Consider the following 25342-nt stretch of genomic DNA (forward strand, 5'->3'; position numbering starts at 1 on the left):
TTAAAGCAAAATGACCTGTTGTCACAGTCGCTTATTTCCATCAGTTCCTGTATTACAGTTCCATCTCGCCAGTTAGATCCAGTAGAATCTTAAGTTCTGAAACAGTGCTTTCTCTTTGCTTGAGTACCAGGTGGCTGTATGCCTTTAAACCCTAGAGCCCCTCTCAGGGAAGTGAAAAGTGGAAGCAAGACCCACCTAGGGAACAGCAGATTCGCAGGCTCATCTCACCCTTCTCTGAGCAACAAGGATGAGAATTAGACAATCACAGGGAGAAACCTGCTTGCCGTGGGGCTCACGCTGAAGATTAAATGATATGGTTCCTTTGGATTCTATACCTTTTAAGGTTTTTTATCCCATTTTACTGCTATATGTTTATATACACACATCTATGTGTATGTGTACATTTATGTGTTCAAATGTTGGCATTCAAAATCTGTTTTGTCCTATTAATAAGTACATACTGATCAGTTTGTTGAAGTATAAAATACTATATACACTAGTTTTTGTTTTTTCCTTAAGAATCACAGAGCTGTCCGTGACCCTAGAAGTCATCTGGTGCAATCCATTTATTTTATAGCGGGCAGACTAGTGATCTGGAGAGACTAATTTGTCCCCAGCTGCACTGCTAGTTTTTATTGAACGAAGTCTAGATTTTCTGTCTCCTGGTCCTGGCCCAGTTTTACTATCCTGCACTGCTTTACCGGTTCTGAAATGACTGGTCTTCCTTCTATGTATATGTGTATATATATTAATGAGCATTAAAAATAAGCAAAACATTTAAAACAAATAAACAAAAAACTAAGTTAATTTCACTGAGAGGCCAAATGTAAGTATAGACTTTTTGGTAAGCTGCTACCAATACGGTATCTTTCAGAAGTTCTATTTATTTTTTTATTTTTTAAGTTTTTATTTATTTATTTGACACAGTGAGAGAGGGAACACAAGCAGGGGGAGTGGGAGAGGGAGAAGCGGGCTTCCTGCTGAGCAGGGAGCACGGTGCAGGGTTTGATCCCAGGACCGTGGGATCATGACCTAAGCTGAAGGCAGACACTTAACAACTGAGCCACCCAGGCGCCCCCAGAAGTTCTATTGAGAATTTAGTCATTGATAACTTGATAAAACATGACCAAGTGGCAGATTTTCCTAATTGAGTTTGGTAGCAGAGTTTCATTTCTCTGAGGATCAAAATACTCCCAGACTATTCTCCTCATGTGCCCAGAATGATCTTTTTAAAAATAAGCAAACCTAGTCACGTTCTCCTCTGAGTAATCACCATTAAGCAGCTCCCTTTTGCCTTCAGGATAAAATCTAAGCCCTTAACATGGCCTATAAAGCTCACTGTGATCGAGGCCCTGCTCACACCATCCCCCCACCTCTCCTTCCCCTCCAGTCGCGGTTAGCTTCTTTTAGTTCTTTGAACGCGGCTAGCTCCTTTACCTTTATGCACGTTAGCTTTCCATTGCTTCTTAACAAATTACACTATTTAGTGCCTTAAAAAAAAAAATCACCCAATTTATTATTTCACAGTTTCTGTAGGTAAGATGTCTGGCATGGTGTGGTGAGTTCTCTTCTTAGGGTCTGATCAAGCTAAAATCAAACTGTTGGCCAAGGCGGTGGCTCTCCTCAGGGTCTCAGGATCCTCCTTCAGACGCACTGGTTATTGGCAACATTCAGATCCCCATGTCCCTGACATATCTTTAGAGTCAACAGTGGCATGTCCAACACTTCCAGTCTCTTATTTACTCTCTGTCATGTCTCTGCAGCTTTTTCTTCTGTCCTCAGCCAGGAGAAAGTTCTGCTTTCCCCGTCTCATGTGACTACTTCAGCCCCACCTGGGTAATCCAGGATGATCTCCTTCTTTGAAGGTTTACCTTCAAAGTTAGTAACCTTAGTTATACCTGCAGCATTCCCTTTGCCATGTAGAGTGACATGACACCAGGAAATGGAGGTCATGGGGGTCGGAATTCTTCCTACTACAACACAGTACCCTGTGACTGGAATATTCATTGTTACCTCTGCGTCCTCCTCAGTCATCTGCTAACTCGTGTTTTCATCCACTGGGTCTCAGGATTTCTTTCTGTCCCCCTCCCCCCGTTCTCAGGTTTGGATTAGGCATCTCTCTTCAGTGCTCGCTTATTACTCCTCATGTCCCCATCATACCACTTGTCACTTATGCTTGTCACTTATGTATTCCTTCAGGGGACTGTCAACTCTCTAAGGAGAAAAGCTGTGTTTATCTTGGCACATTTGTGTTTCCCTGTTTAACCTTGTATCTTTCATACAGTTGATGCCCAATTAAAAGAGAAGTTGAATCAGTTAATTATTTGTACCCATGAAAGGTGGAAGCATGAGCAACATGTTTAATACAAATTTCTAAGACTATCAGAGGAAGAGAGAGGACAAATTAAACTCAAGATACACAAATTATTAAAAACAAAAACGAAAACAAACCTCAGCCTGCTTTTGTGAGATAATGAGGTGCTCCTCATTACTGGAAGCTTTTAGGTAGAAAGCTCACAGACGGGGGGGCCGGGGGTATTGATGTGAGGCTAACGGACATGAGCTTCATTTTGTGACTCATTCTTGTTAGGGTTGATGTAAGACTGAAAGAGATGGAGTCACTTGTATTCCTATCCCTGTGGCTCCCAGGAGAGACCTCCATGCTGTGTCACCAGCCGTGTCCCTTGTCCAGTCACTGGAATTACCCAGCCTGGTGGAGCTGAGATAATCGACTCCCTAGTTTTTGCCTGTGCTGGTTACTGAATCATAACTGAGTGACAAGATTAGTAGAGTTACCTTTGTAAGTCATTAACTGTGAAGAAGCAACACTGGAAGTAAAAAGACTACTAACATACATGAACAGAGAAGGAGTATCATGTAGAGTGTAAGAGTGGCCTTTCAGTTCAAACACTGAGCTGTACCACTTATGAGCTATGTGGCCTTACCTCAGGTACGTAAGTCTTTGTGGTTCTGTTTCCTAATCTGTAAAACGCAGATGATAATAGTAGAACCTAACTTGTAGAGTGATTGCGAGAATTGAGTAGATGAGATAGTAAAGGGTACAGTGCGTAGGGTACGATTAGCATTGTGTCAGGGTTGGCTCTCCCCCTCTTCTGCTCCACAGCAACATAATCCTGCAGGCACGTTAAAGAGATTTTAAGACCTACAACCACATGCACGGTGTCTGGCATATACTAGGAATACAATGAGGCTTGAACTCACAATGCTGAGATCGTGAGTCCCATGCTTTACTGACTGAGCCAGCCAGGCAACCCTACAATGATATTTTTAATTTAAAAAATGATACGTTCATTTGTAATTTTTATTCAAATTTTTCAATTTTATTTTATTCATATTTACCATAGGAAATGGTCCCAATGACTTTATGCTCTGAGAACTAAATACCGTGCCAATCTTGTGTTGCTCAGAACTTGCTAAGGCAGTCTGAAAAAATGGGACTTAATCTCTTTTTTATTATTAAAGCAAATGGATGTTTTAAGAAACCTTTTGAATTATTTTCCAGAATAAAGAAAACTATATTCAAGTAAAATTCATATTATACGTATATCGTTTTCTAGATGATAAGGTAAAATACTCCTGCCACAAAAACGTTCTCATTTGAATTCCGATGAGATATTAACACTTTGTTTTTCAAACAGGTTCATCCCAAATTCCACTATAAACAGGCTCATGACCCGGGTACAGACACTTCTTGTGTGACTTTTTCCTATGATGGTAATGTCCTTGCCTCTCGTGGAGGTAGGTTAAAAACTTTCTTTTGGATGTCTCTTTGTTTAAAAATGATCATAATTAACAGATGTTACTTTAATATCCTAACAGTAAAGCTATCTGTCCTTTTGTTAATGTACCTTTGCCAGTCTTTTTTTTTTTTTCATTAAAATGCATTTCTAACTTGGCAATATTGTTTTCTTAAACGATATTGAGTAAAATTTAGAAAATATATACTTTTTGCCTAAATTTTTATTTTAGCTTTAAATTCCATCAGAGTTTGAGCCTCCAAGGATGACCTTTGCCTCTAATTTAATGGAATTTTATAGATGATGTTCTATATTCTTACTATATTGTTTTATAATTTAGAGTCTTCTGTTGGCTCACATTTTTTTTTCCAGTTTGAACACTGTACCTCAATTCAGTTAAAAAAAATTGTGTACTTTGATGTTAGTTTTTAAATAACTTCATAGTTCTCTATTTACCCACATTCATATGGTTGAATATGGGTTTTTTCTCACTGAATCTTTCTCGCATCAATGAACCAAGTGTTGATACAAGAGAATAGAAAGGGCAGCTTATGAGCTGACTGAGCCAGCCAGGCAACCCTACAATCATATTTTTTATTTAAAAAATGATACGTTCATTTGTAATTTTTATTTAGATTTTTCATATTCCCATTATGGGAAGTATGGGACATGACTGAGGATCTTCCTGTAGGCCCGTTTGTGGGGAGGGAAAAGAAACAGTAGAGTAGGAGCCATTACAGATGGCTTTAAGTATCACATAAAGGATTTATTCTTTATTCTGTAGGCCATGTTAATCTAGCAACACTACATTTGGTCAGTCAGTCACTCACTCAACTGCTCTATGTTGAGCAACTACTCTGAGCAAGCATTGTGCTAGGTGCTGGGTCTAAACTGTGAACATCATAGAAGAGTTCCTTTCCTGAAAGAATGTGCTCTGGTGTAGAGGGTAGCGGGAGTGAGAAGGAGATGGAAAGATTTGGCCTGGCTTTCGCTCAGTTCAGCCATTCCATGTCTGTGTACCTTGGGAATTGCATCAGATTCTCTTTCTTCTGAGGAAGCCTTGTCTGTTATATCCCAACTACCGTCACTTACATAATTGTAAAACATCAAAGCACATGTATTTTCTATTTATGGTCTATATGGAAGAGGGGGGGAGTCTGTATAAAGTATGTATTTTGGTCTATCGGTTCTAACCTATTTGCATCCTGAGAGGACTCTTAATTAAGACTGTATATACTCTTTACTTACAAATAATGGTTCTTACCTCAAGAGTGTGTACCTGAATTGTCTGAGGAAGTTTTTCAAATGATAAATGTTTCACTTAGAAATTCTCACATTGGGGCGCCTGGGTGGCTCAGTGGGTTAAAGACTCTGCCTTTGGCTCAGGTCATGATCCCAGGGTCCTGGGATCAAGCCCCGAATCAGGCTCTCTGCTCAGCAGGGAGCCTGCTTCCTCCTCTCTCTCTGCCTGCCTCTCTGCCTACTTGTGATCTCTGTCTGTCAAATAAATAAATAAATAAAATCTTTAAGAAAAAAAAAAATTTCACAGTTACCCTTGCAGCTTTAGAATGGTGTACCCAAATCTCCAATGTGGAGTGAGGGGACGAGAGAAGAATAAGAGGGAAGCATTGTTTGAAAATTCCTCTCAGAGGATTCTAAAACAGGCCAGCCCCAAACCAGTTGATAATTACTAGAAGTATACGACTAACCTCATTTCAGTCAAAGCCATTTTGGTGATAATTCTTGCCTTCCCCTTCCATCCTATAATAGCTGTTGGGTAACACGTCGCCAACACAACATGTATGCTCTATTCTATCATTTTTCTTCCTGGACGTATAGAATATGGCAGATGGAATTCTAGTCAGCAGAGTCCCTAGGTGTTGCAAGGTATTCCAGCTAGCACCAGAACCTGTCAGGTTAGCTAAACTGTTTAATGCAGATTAATGTTTTCTTATTATTTGAGAATTACGAGGATATGTAATCTTTTTTTAAGACCAAAAGCAAAAAAATAAAATAAAATAAAATGGTGAGTCTTACAGAGTCCTTCCATTTTAAGCAGATTCCCAGTCCAGCCAGTTGTGGATTAGTGCACCTGCCAAAAGTTGGGTTTCAGAAGAAGGGTCACTTGGAAGAGAATGGAGATTTTTATTGAAATCTCCACTCACCTCACTTGCACCTGATACTGATTCTTTATTGGACCCAAGGGGTTGAGGCAGGTCTCAGCTATGGACACCGGGGAGAAAAGAACAGCAAAGACATCACTTATATGAGTTTTGGCTTTCATTATGGCCAGGAATATTAGTTAGTAGCCCTTTAGAAATATAAAAAAAGTGACTCTTAGAAGAATATTCATTACACTTTAAAGAGCTTTTGGAAAAGCTGTACTCCCCGGCAAAGCGAAGAATGATAGCCACGGTGGAGTCATACTGGAGGGAAGGGAATCCCGGGGCTCACTCTCATTCATGTTAATGGATAGCTTCATCTACACCCCAGTGGGAGAAGGAATCTATTGTGAACTGAACTGTTTTCAGTCCTGATGGTTGTTAAATTAATATCTTCTTTAGAAGTCAGGTTATGTTCAACTATACCATAGGGGAACTGCCAGCTGCTGTAAAATCACTCCTTAGAGCAGAGTCTCCAGGGCTCTTCTAACCCACAGATGCTGCATCAGTTTGAAAATTTATTTCTAGGAGGCCAGTTCATTATCATAAATCTTTCTACTGTTCTCACATCCGCTACTTTCAAACTCCCCAGTTAAACAGTAAAATGCACTTATGTGCACCTTCCTTTCCCTTCCTTCCTTCTTTCCTTCCTATAGTTATATACTAAGTTTAGCAAACTCTAAACTTAGAACTAGTTTTTTTGCACAATTCACTTTTTTTTTTTTCCTTTTCCATTCCTCTATCAGGTGATGATACACTGAAATTATGGGACATCCGACAATTTAATAAGCCGCTTTTTTCAGCCTCGGGTCTTCCTACCATGTTCCCAATGTAAGTAGCATATTTTAAATAACTGATAAACATAAGAGAATAGAGAAAAAATTTTGTCACTTTAATTTATGTCATATGTCTTAAAAAGGGACAAGAAGAGTACTTGAAAACTGTTTTTTGAAAGATGCATTTTGTTTTTCCCTTTCATTTGCACATTCTTCAGACCATAAAACTTTTTTGAAGTTGAAATGATATACGTTCATGTGTCTCTCTGTGTGTATACTTGGGTAGTAAAAATATTTTAAGAGATTGAATTGTTCTTTTAATATGTATAAATGAGAGGGTAGGCCTACATATTTGTTGTCTTTTAAAATTTGAGCCCCATTCCATCAAAGCAATCTTCCATAGTTCCTGAGCATTATTACGTGTCATTTTCTCAATTTTTTCTTACCATCATTCTAGTCAGTAATTCAGTATACTTCACTTGGTCAGAGTACCTTGCTCTAGGTAGCTGAACACCATATTACCTCCATTCTGTTAAGTTGACAATGGAAGCACTTAAAGGTTTTTCTAAGGCAATTGAGGTAGGATTTGAACTTTTCAGTCCTACAGTTGATGCCTAAATAAAACTTTCTATTTTTTAGAAATAAAATCTCACATCTGTGTTAAATAATGACCAACAGGGAGAGCGTGAAGGGGATGGAAGCGTCAAATGGAGGAAACTGTGTCATAGCAGAGCATTAATTCTAGTGTGGTCCGTTGCCCATGGCAGTTATCTGCTAAAACAAATAGATGGACAAACAAACATGAATTTATAGAGATGAGAATTTTTTGAGCTATTGTGCCTGCTGCAAGCTATACTAACTGCATAACTTCTTTGGATCATGTCTTAGATTATTCACAATCAGGTGGCCAGATCTCTAATAACAAGGGCTCTTGAATCATAGCCATCAATTAGGTTCCAGCAGTTCAACCTGCTCCTCATTTCATGGTCCTTGACTTGACAAAACTCAAATTATTTGGGCATGGTGGCTAGTGGTGGTAAAAAATAATTCCAAAACTGGACAAAATTATCACTTCTTAGACATTAGTCATACAATGTCTGTTTGTCTATATCTCCGTCAAGGTCTATCTTGACTTTTTCCCACACTTCCTTTACATTAAAAAATAGGGTGTGTAGAAGTTAAAGAAGCACAGATTCTGGAATCAGGCTGCCTGAGTTCACATCCCAGCCGCGCCACTTACTTTTGTGATCTTGGGCAAGGGCATGGTTTCTTTAATCTCTCTCTGCCTCAATTTCCTCATTAGTAAAATGGGGATAGTAATATCTACCTCATAGGATTATTGTGAAGATTAAGTGAACTAATATACGTGCTTGACTTACGTTGAGCCCTCAATAAGATTACAGTGGTGGTGTTTATGTTTTATTTAACTCATTGCTGTAGGGTCCTAAGCTTGTGCTAATACACTGTTTTTGTCTGTAGGACGGACTGCTGTTTCAGTCCAGATGACAAACTCATAGTCACCGGGACATCTGTTCAAAGGGGATGTGGCAGCGGCAAGCTTGTTTTCTTTGAGCGCAGAACTTTCCAAAGGGTGTACGAAATAGACATCACGGATGCGGTATGTAAATTCTTCTCTCCTCAGCCTTGAGAATGAAGTTTGCCTCCTAGTCATCTTTTGTTTTGGTTTTAGTTTTTAAATAGAACATAAGTCCTGGCCCTTATGGTGCGATGGTAGCTGCTTTTTTCACCAACACAGGAATTCATAATGTAATGCTGACTGGTTGATCGATGCTGTGCCTTCCTCTGACCCAGTATTTCCCATGGGCCCACACTTCAGTCGGAATTTCGGCTGGGCCGGGGACATTTGCCCCTCTGCCAACCATTTGGAGGACAGCAGAAGCTGATCACCATGTAGGATCCAGAAAGGAGTGCCCCAAAGGGTGCGTGTTTGTGAGGATTCAGGGATTGTGTGCAGAAGTGAAAGTTATGCCCTCAGAAAGTGATGAATTGTACCATTGTTCCCTAAACCTTGAAAACTGACAGAATTCTGCTTGCCAGAGTTGTCATTGAGGTAAGACTCAGCTTCCACTGAGCTTAATTTCTGTTTAGTTATTGGGAAGTTTAAAACATTTCACAGTTAACTTCTGCCTCTAAAAAAGTCCATTAGTTTTCTTTACATATTTATAAAACACCAGCATGCTTGGGGGCGCCTGGGTGGCTCAGTGGGTTAAAGCCTCTGCCTTTGGCTCAGGTCAGGATCTCAGGATCCCCGCATTGCATCGGGCTCTCTGCTCAGCAGGGAGCCTGCATCCTCCTCTCTCTCTGCCTGCTTCTCTGCCTACTTGTGAACTCTGTCAAATAAATAAATAAAATATTAAAAAAAAACAACAACAAACCAGCATGCTTGCATGCGTTTTTCCACTGACTCATCCATTCCTGTCCCGAGACTGGAGCTGGATATAACACGGTAAGAGTGAAGTTTCCCAGAGGAAAATCCGAATTCCTTTATAGTCTTTTAAAGTATGTATTAGTATTTAGAAGGTAAGGTAAATCATTGTTATTTTCTGAGTATGAAACAGACCTATTAATGTCTGTGCACAATTTTTTTGGCTCACTGTCAAAGCCTTTAGTAATACCCTGTGTCTTAAACAGTGCCCTTATGTAGACTTCTCCACTTCTTTCCACTCTTTGTAAACAGTTGGGACATATTATGTACTTAAATGATTCAGACAATTGAACAACTGTCTTTAAATCACTAGTCAAAAGCTCCTGTCTCTAATGTTCTAGTATTACTGTGTACTCTTAATTTGTAGGCCCGAAATTTGAAACCCTGGTATAGTTAGTTAAAGACAATGAATTAACAATGAGACCAATTCTAGATGAGTACTTAAGTTTTATAGATTCTAATCTCATGACATAATTTGAAATGTACCAGCACTACTAATAATTTTTTTGGGGTACATCCAAGAGCCAACTAAAACACTAGAATCAAAGGAAAACATTCTTGACTCTATCAACTTTAATCTCAAAAAATAAAAATTATTATAATCGGTTGTTCCAGAAGTAAGCTGTGTTCTGTTATGCCTCTCAATGACTGTACATGTCAGTATTACTCGTGGTGTTCTGGTTTTTAATTATAATTAAAATTGAAACCTGAATAAATTAAGGGATGTATGATTGCACTTTTAAGAACCCCTGTGTTTTTGTAGTGTATAGAACATGCTGTCTGCTGTGTTGCTCTGAATTGCTTTTCTAGCTAGATCTTTTGCTCCATAGTATTTACTGCCATTGCATCTGTTATATGTTTGTTGTCTGTTTTCTTGCATCAAGATGTAAGCCCCCGAGAGCAGAAACTCTGTTGTGTTCACTGTAATCTCCTCAGTGCTTAGAACAGTGCCTGGCACATAGTTGTTGAATGCGTGAATGGTATACTTGGCAAGTGAATGTAATGAATTTACAATTCACTCTCCAAAGACATTACAATGAATGTAATGTCTTTGGAGAGTGAGGCAGAAGAGGAGTATCTAGAGACGGAAAGGTAAACGGATCTTGTGTACCATAATAAGAAGGTGACTTTATCTTCTGTTTTTTGTTTGTGTGTTTGTTAAAGCAAAGGAATGGCACAGCCCGATTTAGTCTTTAGAACAGAGAATTTTATTGAAGTGCAAAGGGTAGATTTACAAGATTTGGTGTTGTTATGGAGGCTGAGGTTTATTACTTGGGAGACTGGGACAGTGTTCCCCAAGATTAAAAAAAAAGAAAAGAAAAGGAAAAAGCAGATTTTGGAAGAAATTCATTACATTGTTGTTGAAATACCTGCAGAGCCTCTGGGTGAAGACAGTAGACAGATAGGTAAGTGAGTTTGGTCCTTAAGGAAAGAAGACACAGTTTTTGGGGGAAATATTTACAGTTTATAGTTGAAATGTTGGTTACTGATTACTTTGATCAAAGAAAGGGCACAAAGGATGGAAAACATGGGCTGTAGGAAACCCAGACTTTTAAGGGATGAGCAAATGAAGAGAAGCAAACAAAGGAGAAACGTCATTAAGTCAATGGAATATACCTCCTATTGAATTGTCTTAGAAAAGTCAGAAAACAGATTTTGAGATCCATATTTTTTTTTTTTTTAGATTTTATTTATTTATTTGCCAGAGAGAGAGAGAGCGAGCACAGGCAGGCCAAGTGGCAACAGAGGCAGAGGGAGAAGCAGGCTCCCCGCCAAGCAAGGAGCCCGATGTGGGACTCGATCCCAGGACGCTGGGATCGTGACCTGAGCCGAAGGCAGCTGCTTAACCAACTGAGCCACCCAGGCGTCCCTTGAGATCCATATTAATAGATGAAGAGAAAACTTCAAATAGGAACAAAAATGCCACAGCACTTCAAACCAGCTTTTTAAATAATTTAAATAATTATGATCCGTTTGTTACTATTAGACAGCATTGTTTTTGTTTACATAATGATCCGTTTGATTGCATTTTTGTTGTTGTTACTATTAGACAGCATTGTTTTTGTTTACATAGTGGAATGGTATGATAAAAGAACTTTAAAATGCCCCTCTGGGGGCGCCTGGGTGACTCAGTGGGTTAAGGCCTCTGCCTTCGGCTCAGGTCATGATCCCGGGGTCCTGGGATCGAGCTCCGCATCGGGCTCTCTGCTCTACAAGCAGCCTATTTCCTCCTCTCTCTCTGCCTGCCTCTCTGCCTACTTGTGATCTCTGACTGTCAAATAAATAAATAAAATCTTTAAAACATAAAATAAAATGCCCCTCTGATCTAAAGTTTTAAGACTTGCAATATAAGAGAATAAATGTGCTCTTTGGAATGGGTAGAGATAGTGGACATTTTGCTTGAAAGGCCAAAAATATCTCTAATTTTATTTATTTTTGTCACTAAAAACCAGAATAGTCATCTCTTTTGGAAATACCGCACTCTGCTGCTGTAAGGTACTTACTGTGTTGAGTTTTAATTTACATAAACAGCAACATCTCATTCTTTTTTTGTTTGTTTGTTTGTTTGTTTGGGTTTTTTTTTGGGGGGTTAAAACTCTTCTTATTTGTATCATGAATTGTACAATCTCCAGTTCTCTTTGTGTCTAGACTATCCTAGCTGTAGCATTGATGCCTGGATCAGACTTGTAGAATCGCTGTCCTGAAGACATGGAGCTCCAGACAAATGTTTAGAAAATAGGTTTCTTCAAAGCTTTTATGACTCCAGGTGATTTCTTCTGGTTTTTAATTCTATGGAATGAGGTCACTTTGTCCATTTCTCTTCGCAACGTCTCATTCTTAATATCAGCGTTTAGTGGTGTGCTTGCTTGACTAGACACAGACAACGGTGGCTTTAGGTCTATTGTAGATGAGCCCATTTACTTCAGCAAAGTATAAGGGATTGTATTCTCACAGTCTCTTCTAAAACGAAATAAACCCCTAGATGGCTATATTTTAGAATGCCAAGCTCCACATGTATATGGAGCCAAACGTTGTTTTCAGTCGAGATTAACAACTCTACAGTTGCCTAATAACTAAAAACTCTACTACAAGCTTCACAATAAATAGCTTTTAAAAATACAATTATTTGTATTTTTCCTACTTATTTTTGAAACAAACTTAAAGGAAACAATGGCTTTAATTCCATTCTCTGTATTGTTATATGCTCTGAAAATTTTTTTCTCTTCAATGTAGACTCTCTTCACTAGGAGATAACAAATGTTTCTTTAACATGTACCATTTTTATTGTATAATGTTCATACACATTTTACAATTCTGCTGGTATTATTTTTAGATGTTTCTTTGTAGTCCAGTTGTGTTCCCTCAAGGGAAAAAAACAGCGTATTTCTCATTTGTCATCTAATTTTTTTATGATTTGAGTAGTGTGCTTAGCCTCTTTTCTAAGATAAATTTCAGAATATAACTTGACTTTAGTGAGTTCACAAACTCACTTTAGTTCTTGTGTAAGATGGGACCCTAAGCTTTTGTATATTGCATAAAAGGCTAACCATTATTTATTTTATATGATGAAAGTATGAGAGAGAAAGAATGGACGAAATAGAATTTGGAGTTGCTATATCAATTAAAAAATTTATGTTTAATCGAAACCACAATGAGATACCATCTCACACCAGTCAGAATAGCTAAAATTAACAAGTCAGGAAATGACAGATGCTGGTGAGGATGCAGAAAAAGGGGAACCCTCCTACACTGTTGGTGGGAATGCAAGTTGGTGCAACCACTCTGGATAACAGCATGGGTGTTACTCAAAAAGTTGAAAATAGAGCTACCCTGTGACCCAGCAATCGCTCTACTGGGTATTTACCCTAAAGATACAAATGTAGTGATCCGAAGGGACACGTACACCCGAATGTTTATAGCAGCAATGTCCACAATAGCCAAACTATGGAAAGAACCTAGATGTCCATCAACAGATGAATGGATAAAGAAGATGTGGTATATATACACAATGGAATACTACGCAGCCATCAAAAGAAATGAAATCTTGCCATTTGCAATGATGTGGCTGGAACTAGAGGGTATTATGCTGAGCGAAATAAGTCAATCAGAGAAAGACAATTATCATGATCTCCCTGATATGAGGAACTTGAGAGGCAATGTGGGGGGTTTGGGGGCTAGGAAGAATAAAAGAATAAATGAAACAAGATGGGATCAGGAGGGAGACAAAGCATAAGAGACTCTTAATCTCACAAAACAAACTGAGGGTTGCCCGGGGGAGGGGAGTAGAGAGAGGGTGGTTGGGTTATGGACATTGGGGAAGGTATGTGCTGTGGTGAGTGCTGTGAAGTGTGTAAACCTGGCAATTCACAGACCTGTACCCCTGGGGCTAATAATACATTATATATTAATAAAAAAAATCTGGAAAAAAAGATTTATGTTTAGAAGAAACAGACATTTTCAGGCCTTTTTAAACTTCCAGTTATTCAGGAGAGGTCCTGAAATAATGTTATGGACTATTATTAGCTTAGTAATTTTTCATCAAACTATAATTTGTTATAAAATGACTAACAGAATTTCCTTTTCCAGTAATGTAAATCAGAAGACATGGTTTATGCAATTATACTAGCATATTAACATTTATACTCTTAACCCAAGTATAATAGACTAAAGTTTTGACCTGGTGTTATTTAGGGTGGTGGCCTCTCTCAGTTGCTTTTGGCAATAATTTAAAAGAAATAGCTGGTGTTCCCTTGGGTAAAGAGGAAAAAAAGTAGAAAGGAAAAAGCCAGAAATCTCACCCTTGATCCTATGACTCTTTGATTTCTTTGTTAGGTTACTTTGACCTTTGTTTCTGCATACACTGACTGAACGAAGTGAGGAAAAGAAAAAAAAATCAAACCTATATTTACAAAACAGAGCTGCATATCTAGTACAACTGATCTGGTATAAGGCTGCTGAAGGGAAGGGAAGCGAAATTTGCTTGGATATTTTCAACCAGACTGCTTTATTTTATTCATTCATTCATTTTTCAGCTAGTCTGCTTTTGGTATTTTAATTGTATTTTTCTGATTATGAAAGTAGTACATATTAAATCCAAAAAATTGACACCATAGAAAATATCATTAAGAAAGTAAATATCTAATCATATCACCCATAGATTATTCTCAGATATGACATTTAAATTGATACATTTCGATGTCCAAGAAAATGGCTCTATTTGTTAACCTAAAGAATGGCATATAGCATACAATGAAAATATCACCACTTTCATTTAACGTAAAAAGTTTTTGTGTTTTTATTAGGAGAGTATATTGATATTTTAAATCAAAGAGAATGAAGAGAAAGAAGAAATAGGTATAATCAGGCCATAAATAATAGACTCTTCACAAAACTGGCTGTTTATCTTAATTTATGAGTATAAGGGACATGCTAACCATTAAGACTACAGTCATCCTTCATTACTTGTACATACGTAAGAACAGAAAGGTCATTCAAATTAATGGATATTCCAGACGTCCTCAGAATTGGTTTTGGAAAGTGTCTTTGTTCTTACATATGAGTCTAAATAGAACAACTCTGGAAATTCACTTCAAACAAATTAATGAAGCTGTGCTTGTGAAAGCTTGTCTCTGGAGAATTGAGGAACTCACCTGTTCTGTATCATCCTGGGAATAGACTAATGATCTGTCTCACTGATACAAGGTTCCACCTCTTTAAAAGTTATCTGGATATAAAGGAGTCCAGCAGTGTCTTTGCCCAGTCAGGATTGTACAAGGAACAGGACACAGAGGGAACTTGAGCTATTGGAAGTGCAAATGCCAACTGAAAATAAACCGTAAAGAAAGACTATATTTGGCATTTGTCTGCCTTCTAAAATATAGTGAAACCTTCTTAATATGAAGCAAAGGGGATGGAAGAAATGGACTTCGAGTTTAGCTTTCCACTATCTGATTTTTATGAAAGAGCAATCAGGCAGCTGGTTAAACTAGGGAACAGCAGTTGCTTTGAATTATATATTATCTTGGATAAAGCACCATTAGCTTAATGAAGTTTTGCTGTAATTCACTTTCTTGGGAGGATTAAACAATGCAGATTCTAGATTAACCTATTTGTACTTAACTAAAATAGGTATATTTTTCCCATAGCCAAGTGATAAAACAGTATATTCAATGTAGGTATTTAGAACATTTGCTCATTGGAAACAGAAAGTCAGGTTACAGGAGCACTGGTTGTTTCCTGGTCTTCTGAGATGTATGAATATTTGATGAAAAACTTCAGAGAATTGTTTGTTCCAGTTCTGTGAAAAATGTCAATGGTATTTTGATAGGGACTGCAAACAATCCTAAAATATGTATGAAACTATAAAGGACCCCAAATAGCCAGGGGAATATTGAAAAAGAAAACCAAAGCTGGGGACATCACAATGCCTGACTTCAAGTTCTATTACAAAACTGTGATCATCAAGACAGTATGGTACTGGCACAAAAACAAACACATCGTTCAATGGAACAGAATTAGCCCAGAAATGGACCCTCGACTCTATGGTCAACTAATCTTCGACAAAGCAGGAAAGAATGTCCAATGGGAAAAAAAGACAGTCTCTTCAGTAAATGGTATTGGGAAAATTGGACAGCCACATGCAGAAGAATGAAACTGGACCATTGTCTCACACCATACACAAAGATAAATTCAAAATGGATGAAAGTCCTCAATGTGAGACAGGAATCCATCAAAATCCTAGGTAACACAGAGAGTAACCTCTTCGACCTTGGCCGCAGCAACTTCTTGCAAGACACATCTCTGAAGGCAAGGGAAACAAAAGCAAAAATGAACTACTGGGACCTCATCAAGATAAAAATCTTCTGGGGGCACCTGGGTGGCTCAGCTGGTTAAGCGACTGCCTTCGGCTCAGGTCATGATCTTGGAGTCCCGGGAACGAGTCCTGCATTGGGCTCCCTACTCTGCAGGGAGTCTGCTTCTCCCTCTAATCCTTCCCCTCTCTCATGCTGTCTCTCTCTCTCTCATTCTCTCTCTCAAATAATAAATAAATAAAATATATTTTTTAAAAAAGCTTCTGCACAGCAAAGGAAACAGTCAACAAAACTAAAAGGCAACCTACAGAATGGAAGAAGATACTTGCAAATGACATAACAGATAAAGGGCTGGTATCCAAGATCTTAAAAGAATTTAATCAAACTCAACAAATAATACAGTCAAGAAATAGGCAGAAGACATCTACAGACACTTCTTCAAAGAAGACATCCAAATGCCCAACAGACACATGAAAAAATATTCTACATCACTTGGCATCAGGGAACTATAAATCCGTACCACAATGAGATACCACCTTGCACCAGTTAGAATGGCTAAAATTAACAAAATAGGGGACAACAAGTGGTGAGGATGCAGGGAAAGGGGAACCCTCTTACACTGTTGGTGAGAATGCAAGCTGGTGCAGCCACTCTGGAAAACAGTATGGAGGTTCCTCAAGTAGTTTAAAATAGAACTACCCTACAACCCAGCAATTGGACTACTGAGTAGTTACATCAAAGATACAGATGTAGTGAAAAGAAGGGACACTGCACCCCAATGTTCATAGCAGCAATGTCCCCAGTAGCCAAGCTGTGGAAGGAGCTGAGATGTCCTTCAACAGATGAATGGATAAAGAAGATGTGGTTCATGTATATAATGGAATATTACTCAGCCATCAGAAAGGATGAATACCCACCATTTACATCAACAAGGGTGGAACTGGAGGGGATTATGCTCAGTGAAATAAGTCAGTCAGGGAAAGACAATGATCATATGGTTTTACTCTATGTGGAGTGTAAGAAATAGTGCAGAAGATCCTAGCGGAAGGGAGGGAAAACCGAATGGGAAGAAATCAGAGGGGGAGACAAACCATGAGAGACTCTTGACTCTGGGAAACAAACTGAGGGTTGTAGAAAGGGTAGTAGGTATGGCAGGGGTGGGTAACTGGGTGATGGGCCTTAAGGAGGGCACACGATGTGATGAGTGAGCACTGGGTGTTATATGCAACTAATGAATCATTGAACACTAAATCAAAAACTAATGATGTACTATAGGTTGGCTATTGAATTAAACAAACAAACAAACAGACGGGAGTAAGTAGAAGGTGATGGAGTTCTTGTACTGCCAGTGCTAATCTGCAGTGCAGCAGTTAACATGGTTCTTTCTCTAGTGCTGCCTTTTCAGGGTCAAGAGCTTCCAGGATGGCTATTGGGACAGTGTTTTACTGTCAAGATGATCAAACAGTGATCAGCCACCACTCCTTTCTGTAGGAGTATTTTCTTTAATCACCGAAGAAAAGATATGTCATTGGGCTATGATGAAAAACAGTATTGCATTATTGCTGCTTTCATGGTTTGGATTACTAAACTCTTTCTTGGGATTTCATGAAGTAAGCAGCATACTCACCAGACTTCAATTTAAATGGTACCTGGACCTCAGCTGGAGTCCCCTGCTAAGTTAGCTGTTAGCTTCACAATGTCTGGGGGTGGGGTGGGGGGACTGGTATTACTTGATTAAATTACTTCTCATTACATGGAAAGCTATCATGTAATGGGTGTTCCAGGACAGAAGTTCTCAGGATTTGAGGAATACAGTTGAGTGCTCATCCGTAGGCACATGCAAATAGAAAAGAAACCACTGATTTCATGGTAATATCTGCTTTATCAAATCTAAATGTTTTAAGTAAGGAAAATGATACAAACTAGTTTAGTGCTGATTCTTTGTTATTTTTTTAAAATGATACAGTAAAATGTAGCTTTTTTAAAAATGTACAGGGACGCCTTGGGCGGCTGCCTTCAGCTCAGTTCATGGTCCTGGCGTCCCAGGATGGAGTCCCACATTGGGCTCCTTCCTCCTTGGGGAGCCTGCTTCTCCCTATGCCTCTGCCTGCCTGTGTTCTCTCTGTCTCTCTGACAAGTAAATAAATAAAATCTTAAAAAAAAATCAATAAATAAATAAATTTAAAAAATAAAAAAAATAAAAAGTGTACAGTTCTGTGACTTTTAGCGCATGTGTGAATTTATGTAGCTGCTGCCAGTACAATCAGGATACAGAATAGTTCTGTCACCCCCCCCAAAAACTCCTTTGTGCTGTTCCACTGTAGCCGCTCTCTCACCTCTTCCCCTGCGCCCCCCTTCCCAACCCCTAGCATTCACTGGTCTCCACTGTAGTTATGGCTTTTCAAGAATGTGTTCTAAGTGGACTCATACAGCATGTAACCTTTTTAGATCAACTTCTTTATAATAATAATTATTATTATTACTATTATGTTCAGTTTGACCAGCTTCTTTTAGCAGAATGCTTTTGAGACTCATCCAGGTTATGGTGTGTATCAAGAGTTTGTTACAGTTTATTGCTGAGTGGTATTCTACTGTGTGGACATAGCCCAGTTTATCTTATTACAGGACGTTTGATTGTTTCCACTTTTTGGAGATTATAGATAAAGCTGCCATCAGCATTCACATGTAAGTTTTTGTGTGAACAGGAGTCTTTGTTTCTGTAGAGTAAATACCTAAGAGTAGGCTTCTTGGGTCATACAGTGAGTATGTGATTATTTTTGTAAGAAAATACCAAGCCATTATTCAGAGTAACAGTACCATTTTGCATTTCCACCGATGGTGTATTTGTTTTCCATTTGCTCCGTATCCTTAACAACAGTTTGTGTTGTGGACACTTTTTATTTTATACATTCTAATAGGTGTGGAATGGTCTCTTATCAGGTTATAATTTGCATTTTTCTAATTGGCTAATGATGATGAATATCTTCATGTGCTCTTTGTCCACTGTTACTCTCTTTGTTGCAGCACCTATTCAAGTATTTTTGTCCATTTTTAAATCATGTTGTTTGTTTTCTTACTGTTAAGTTTTGAGAATCCTCTGTATATTCTAGACACCAAGTTCTTTTTAGGATAAGTTCTTTTTAGGATATCTGCAAATATTTTCTCCTAGTTAGTTGCTTATTTTTTTCTTAATAGTGGCTTAATGAAACAAAAGATTTTGAATCTGATACAGTCCGAATTACAGTTTTTTTTTTCCTTTTATAAAGTGTAGTTTTGGTGTCATATCTCAGAACTCTTTGACTGACCCCAGGTCACCCAGATTTTCTTCTGTAAATTTTATGTTTTGTATTTAGGTCTAGCGGTCTATTTGGGGCTTAATTTTATATAATAGAGGGAGACATACGTTGAGACAGGTCCGTCCAGGTCTAGGGTCAGGCTCAAACACAAAATTTAAGGAGGTGCCAAAAATCTCAGTACAAGATAAATGACTTTTTAACACAACATTATAAAAAATGAAAATACAAAAAATCCATGACGAATAAAATACCAGTATTTTAAGTAAAAATGGGATGAGTAACAAGGCTGTGCCAAGGTGTACTAAAGCTTAAAGCAAAAGGGGAACTGAACTGGACTGAGCTGTCTTTTTCAAAATTTTGATATTTTGTGCATCACAGATTTGGGGTGGGGTAGTGGGAAGTACTGGAATAAGGGAAATAGTAAACTCTTCTGTTTCAGCGATGTTCTGAATTCTGGACTAATTCCCCAATCTACCTACTACTACTGTTTACTTTTCAGAGTCCTCAAAGAGGTGCTCTATGCCTTCTGTATTCTATAACTGCATTCGGAAGGCAAGACTGAGTGGAATGTTTCCTCTGTCTCGCCTAAAACCAGTCCTTCCCTCCTTTCTCCCTTCCTACTTTCCTTCCTTTTTTTCCTTAACTTCCTTCATTCCTTCCTTCCTTGAAAAAAAATTACAGTGGTAATGGAAAATACATAATGGAATAGTACAGATTGCAGCAGATGTGCCTAGAAGGAAGCTTCTAAGATCCCTGCACATTTGCAGGGACATTTATATTGTAGGAAGTAAAATAATGTCATTGATCCTGGTGTGAGTCACTTCTCTTACTCTGGTGGTGTGTTCCCTTGATGTAATTGCCACAGGCAAAGCTACTGGCTTTTGCTTAATCAGCTGCCATCTGGCATCAAGCATACTTTGTTTAGTTTCTCAATATTATCTTCTGGAGTCCATCTCCTTGCCTACCTGAGAACCATGCCTTAATTCTTCTATGTGAAATTTAGAGTTAATTTTAACAGATTTTACAACCCTTCCAAAGAGTTCATTCCTTTTGTTGAAATCCCTTACTATCAGATCTTTTTCATTTTTTTCCTGTACTTGAGCCTCACATTCTTAAGCTTAGAGCCCACATCCTTTATGGGAGTCCTCATGGAGTTGGAGAACAGCTGGTCAACATCCTCTGTTTCCTCTATTACAAAGTTTCTGTTCAGTGTTCTTTTGTCTACGAGAACCAAACTTAGTTGTTGTTTGTTTTTTTTTTTTTAACATTTCCTTGTGGGTCATATTGTCTCAACATTTCTGTTATCTCTGATCCTCCCTTTTCAGCCATTCTTTTCCTTGAAATAATGCTTGCTGTAGGAATTCATTCAAAACCTATAGTGAGATGTCCATCCTGTCATTATCTCTTTGATCATCTATTTGAAAAGATCTTATTTTAAGAGTTACGTCGAGTTGAAGTGCCAGTCACGTGCTGCTCTAGGCTTCATAAATCAATGAAAGCAAAAGAATGAGGACCAAAAGGAGAGCTCATTCAGTTTAATAGTTTACTCATTTTCTAGTGGCATTTACCCTGTATCATGCTATATTGAAAGACATCTACTACTTATTGGTATTAGCGATTTCAAAGAAATGATTTCTGTTTACTGTTTTGCTTCCATTTCTGGACCTGCAAAAACAATAGCAAAAGTCACTATTACCCTTTTGGTTAAATAGAAACATTTTTTCTCTTCTCTACACTCTTGTGTTTGATGTTCTTTTAATTGGTATTGAAATTTATTTGTATTTCCTTGTATAGATATGATTGTCATGAATGGTTAAGCTGGATGAAGATTTAGCCAGTAGATAATACAACCCTGAAGGAGAAACATACTTGACTCCTTTATAAAATATCAGAAAAGGAGAACTTGATTTTATAGATTTTTGAAGCTGTTCAGAATGGCATACTCCTCTTTATACAGTGTGAAACCATACAGTGCAATGATGACTAGTGCTCTGTTGTCTAACCCCAGCACCGTATTATGTCCTGCTGATAGCAGACCAGTGGAGGACTTTATGTCTTGTAGGACATTCTGTGACAGTTTTTCCTCTCCCAACCTGAATTTGATGAACGATCTTTAGTAACAAGTTTTCCAGCTGTTCTATCAGACCTCTGGCCAGACAATTATATATAGTGTGGGGAAGAAAGAGGTCTATAATTAACACATATCCCAGGATAGTGTTTCTTTTTCTTTTTTTGGAGTGATATAATGCTTTGTCATGTTTGAGGAGGGGTTGTGAGACCCCCCCCAAAGGGCTAAGTAAAAGAGTATGATTTGTAAAACATTTTTACCATACTGTGTTAAGATAAATAGTGCTTTACATATCCTATATAGTTCATTTTTTAAAAAAGATTTTATTTATTTGACAGAGAGACACAGTGAACAGCGAGAGAGGGAACACTAGCAGGGGAAGTGGGAGAGGGAGAAGCAGGCTTCCTGCTGAGCAAGGAGCCTGATGCGGGGGCCCGATCCCAAGACCCTGGGATCATGACCTGAGCCCAAGGCAGCGGCCTAATGGCTGAGCCACCCAGGTGCCTCTATATAGTTCATTTTTGAAGATTCAACTTTTCTTGTTTGGTTTGGTTTGGTTGGTTTTACATAGCTGATGATTTCCGAGATTTAATGACATGTATTTCTTATCTTGTATAGGGATTTAATAGCTTTATCTACTTGTGCTTTGTTTACTCATATAAACAAAGGATTTATGGTTATTATCTTTATGCACGTATCTGTTTTTCTTAAAATTTGAAGTCCAGTGTAGTTAACATACAGTGTTATATTAAATATGCTTCAGATGTACAATATAGTGACTCAACAATTCTTAACATTACTCAGTATCCATCATTATAAGTGTACTTATATCCCCTTTATTTATTTTACTCATCCTCCAACCCACCTCCCCACTGGTAACCATCAGTTCTCTATACTTAAGAGTCTGTTTTTTGGGTTGTCCCTTTTTTTCTTTGCTTCTTTGTTTTGTTCGATCAGTTTCACATATGAGTGTGGTTATGGTATTTGCCTTTGTCTGACTGACTTATTGTACTTAGAATTATACCCTCTAGATCCATCTCTGTTGTTGCAAATGGCAAGATATTATCTGTTTTTTTATGTCTGAATAATAGTCTGTTGTATATATATACCACTTCTTCATCCATTCATCTATTGGTGGGCACTTGGGTTGCTTCCGTAATTTGGCTATTGTAAATAATGATGCAATACGCTAGGGAGCACATATCTTTTTGAATTGATATTTTTGTATTCTTTTGGTGAATACTCGGTAGTAGAATTACTGGATGCTATAGCAATTCTATTTTTAATTTTTTGAGGATCTTCCCTACTATTTTCCACAGGGGCTGTACCAGTTTGCATTCCCACCAACACTGTACAAGGGTATGTTTTTCTCCGCCTCCTCACCAACATTTGTTGTTTCTTGTTTGTTTGATTTTAGTCATTCTGAGAGGTGTGAGGTGGTACCTCATTGTGGTTTTGGTTTTCATTTCCCTGATGATGAGTGATGTTGAGCATCTTTTCATATGTCTACTGGCCATCTGTATGTCTTCTTTTGCAAAATGTCTATTCAGGTTTTCTGCCCATTCTTTAATCAGATTGTTTTTTTGGGTGTTGAGTTATATACGTACTTTATATATTTTGGATACTAAAACTTTATCCAATATGTCATTGGCAAATATCTTCTCCTATTCAGTAGGTTGTCATTTAGTTTTGTTGATAGTTTCCTTTGTTGTATAAAAGCTTTTTATTTTAATGTAGTCTTAATAGTTTCTTTTTGCTTTAGTTTCCCTTGCCTCCTAGATGGGAGGCCTGTCTAGAAAAATGTTGCTATGGCCAATGTCAGAGAAATTGCTGCCTGTGATTTTATGGTTTCAGATCTTCTAGGATTTTTATGGTTTCAGATCTTAAATTTAGGTCTTTAATCTATTTTGAGTTTAATTTTGTGTATTGTGTGAGAAAGGGGTCCAGTTGCATTTTTTTTTCATGTAACTGTCCAGTTTTCCCATCACCATTTGTTGAAGAAACTTTTTCCCATTGCATATTCTTAACTCTTTCGTTGAAGATTATTTGACCATATAATTGTGGATTTATTCCTGGACACTCTATTATGTTCTATTGATCTATGTCTGTTTTTGTACCAGTACCGTACTATTTTGATTACTGCAGCTTGGTAGTACATCTTGGTATCTGGGATTGTGATACCTCCCATTTTGTTCCTCTTTTTCAAGATTGCTTTGACTATTTGAGGTCTTTTGTGGTTCTATACGCATTTTAAGATTATTTGTTCTAATCCGGTGAAGAATACTGTTGGAATTTTGATAGGGTTTGCATTGAATCAGGAGATTGCTTTGGATAGTATGGGCATTTTAACAATGTTTGTTCTTCCAATACATTAGTATGGAATATCTTTCCATTTGTTTGTGTCATCTTCAATTTCTTTCATTAGTGTTTTATACTTTTCAGAGTAAAGATCTTTCATCTCTTCAGTTAAGTTTATTCCTAGGTATTTTATTATTTTTGGTATAATTATAAATGGGCTTGTTTTCTTAATTTCTCTTTCTGCCACTTTATTATTGATGTATAGAAATGCAGTGGGTTTCTCTATATAGATTTTGTTTCCTGTGACCTTACTGAATTTATTTATTCTACTAGTTTTTTTGGGCGAGCCTTTAGGATTTTCTATATATAGTATCATGTGATCTGCAAATAGTGAAAGTTTTACTACTTCTTTACCAATGTGCCTGCCATGTATGTATGTATGTATGTATGTATTGTTTGATTGCTTTAGCCAGGACTTCCAGTACTATGTTGAATAAAAGTGGCAAGAGTGGACATCTTTGTCTTGTCCCTGATCTTGGGGGAAAAGCTCTCAGCTTTTCACCATTGAATATGATGTTAGCTGTGACTTTTTCACGTATGGCTTTGGCCATCTTTAACTTGATGAATGAAAAAGAGTAAAGAGGCCTGGGTCTGTGTAGATTAGCTGAGAGATGTGGCCTTAGGTAGTGTTTCTCAAGCTTTTTCTCAACCAGGTGCTCATGATGATAATGTGTAAACAGATAAGGGTACTCTTTGCTGTTAACTGATTTGCTGAAGGCTCCAGTACCCTATGCCCATCTTAGACCTGAGGAGATCTCAGGCCTAAGGAATTCCCTGCAGCCCATCGTGTGCCCACCAGTGGGAAGCTCTGCTAGAATTTTGGGGCTGTGCCTCCAGTAAGTGCTGCTTCTCTGTGGATCGTTGTGGTATGGGGCCTCTGGGATATTTGCCTTATAGGATCCACCGCCAGTGTCACTCATCCTGTGGACTCCAGCTTCCAGCTGCCTGTTTGTTTCCGGCTCCCAGACTGCTGTTAATAAGAATAATTACCAGATTTTCTTCAGTCATTATTTGTGCTTTCTTTGCTTTTGTAAATTCTTCTCAAATAAGTGGATTGGAGCAAACTAACGTTTAGTGTTTTGAATTAGATGAAGAAAATTGTATTTAATTTTCTTACCCAAGAGACCTTCCATTTACTCTGAGAACTTTTTCTTGTGATGAAATTCTTTAGGCATTTTTATTATCAGATACAGATGTGATTCATTTAGTGCCAAGGACAACTACCAGGTTTCAGATTTTTGCTGCTTTAGTAATTACCTTAATTTTAGAGCATAGGCTATAAAGGAAAAGATTTTAATAAATGAATTTTCCATGGCTTTGATGGGAATTAATTTGATAATTAGGTGCTAGTTTTTAAAAGTCATAATCTGTACATCTGTATCAGATATTTGTGGCAGGTACAGAGCAACACTTTTCCTTGTTTGTTTTTTCTGCAGCAGGCCCTACATTTATAAAAATGGTATGGCATTTTTTTTTTTCTTTTCACCATTAAGCTGCTATCTGGTTTATCAGAAAATTACTTGGGGCAGGAAAGGGGGAAGACTGAGATTTCAAGCAAAGAGTGACAATTGCTTCATGTCCGGCCCTATGGTAGAACTTCCTTAGAGTTGGAGGAGGTGTGGAGGAAGAAGAAAGGATAGGTGTGTATTTAGGAAGAGGAACTGAG

At 38.0% G+C, this 25342-nt stretch overlaps 1 protein-coding gene across 1 annotated transcript in view; it reads left to right on the plus strand.

Moving 5' to 3' along the window:
- WDR70 (WD repeat domain 70) overlaps positions 1-25342 on the plus strand; it is a 294218-nt gene that overhangs the window by 236874 nt on the left and 32002 nt on the right. Inside the window, exons 11-13 of the mRNA XM_032851351.1 lie at positions 3660-3759; positions 6667-6751; positions 8176-8314. Coding sequence (XP_032707242.1) covers positions 3660-3759; positions 6667-6751; positions 8176-8314 — 324 coding nt within the window. The remainder of the gene's footprint in view (positions 1-3659; positions 3760-6666; positions 6752-8175; positions 8315-25342) is intronic.

This window comes from Lontra canadensis, unplaced genomic scaffold (assembly GCF_010015895.1).
Source record: "Lontra canadensis isolate GAN:19392208 unplaced genomic scaffold, GSC_riverotter_1.0 scaffold5, whole genome shotgun sequence".
NCBI lineage: Eukaryota > Metazoa > Chordata > Mammalia > Carnivora > Mustelidae > Lontra > Lontra canadensis.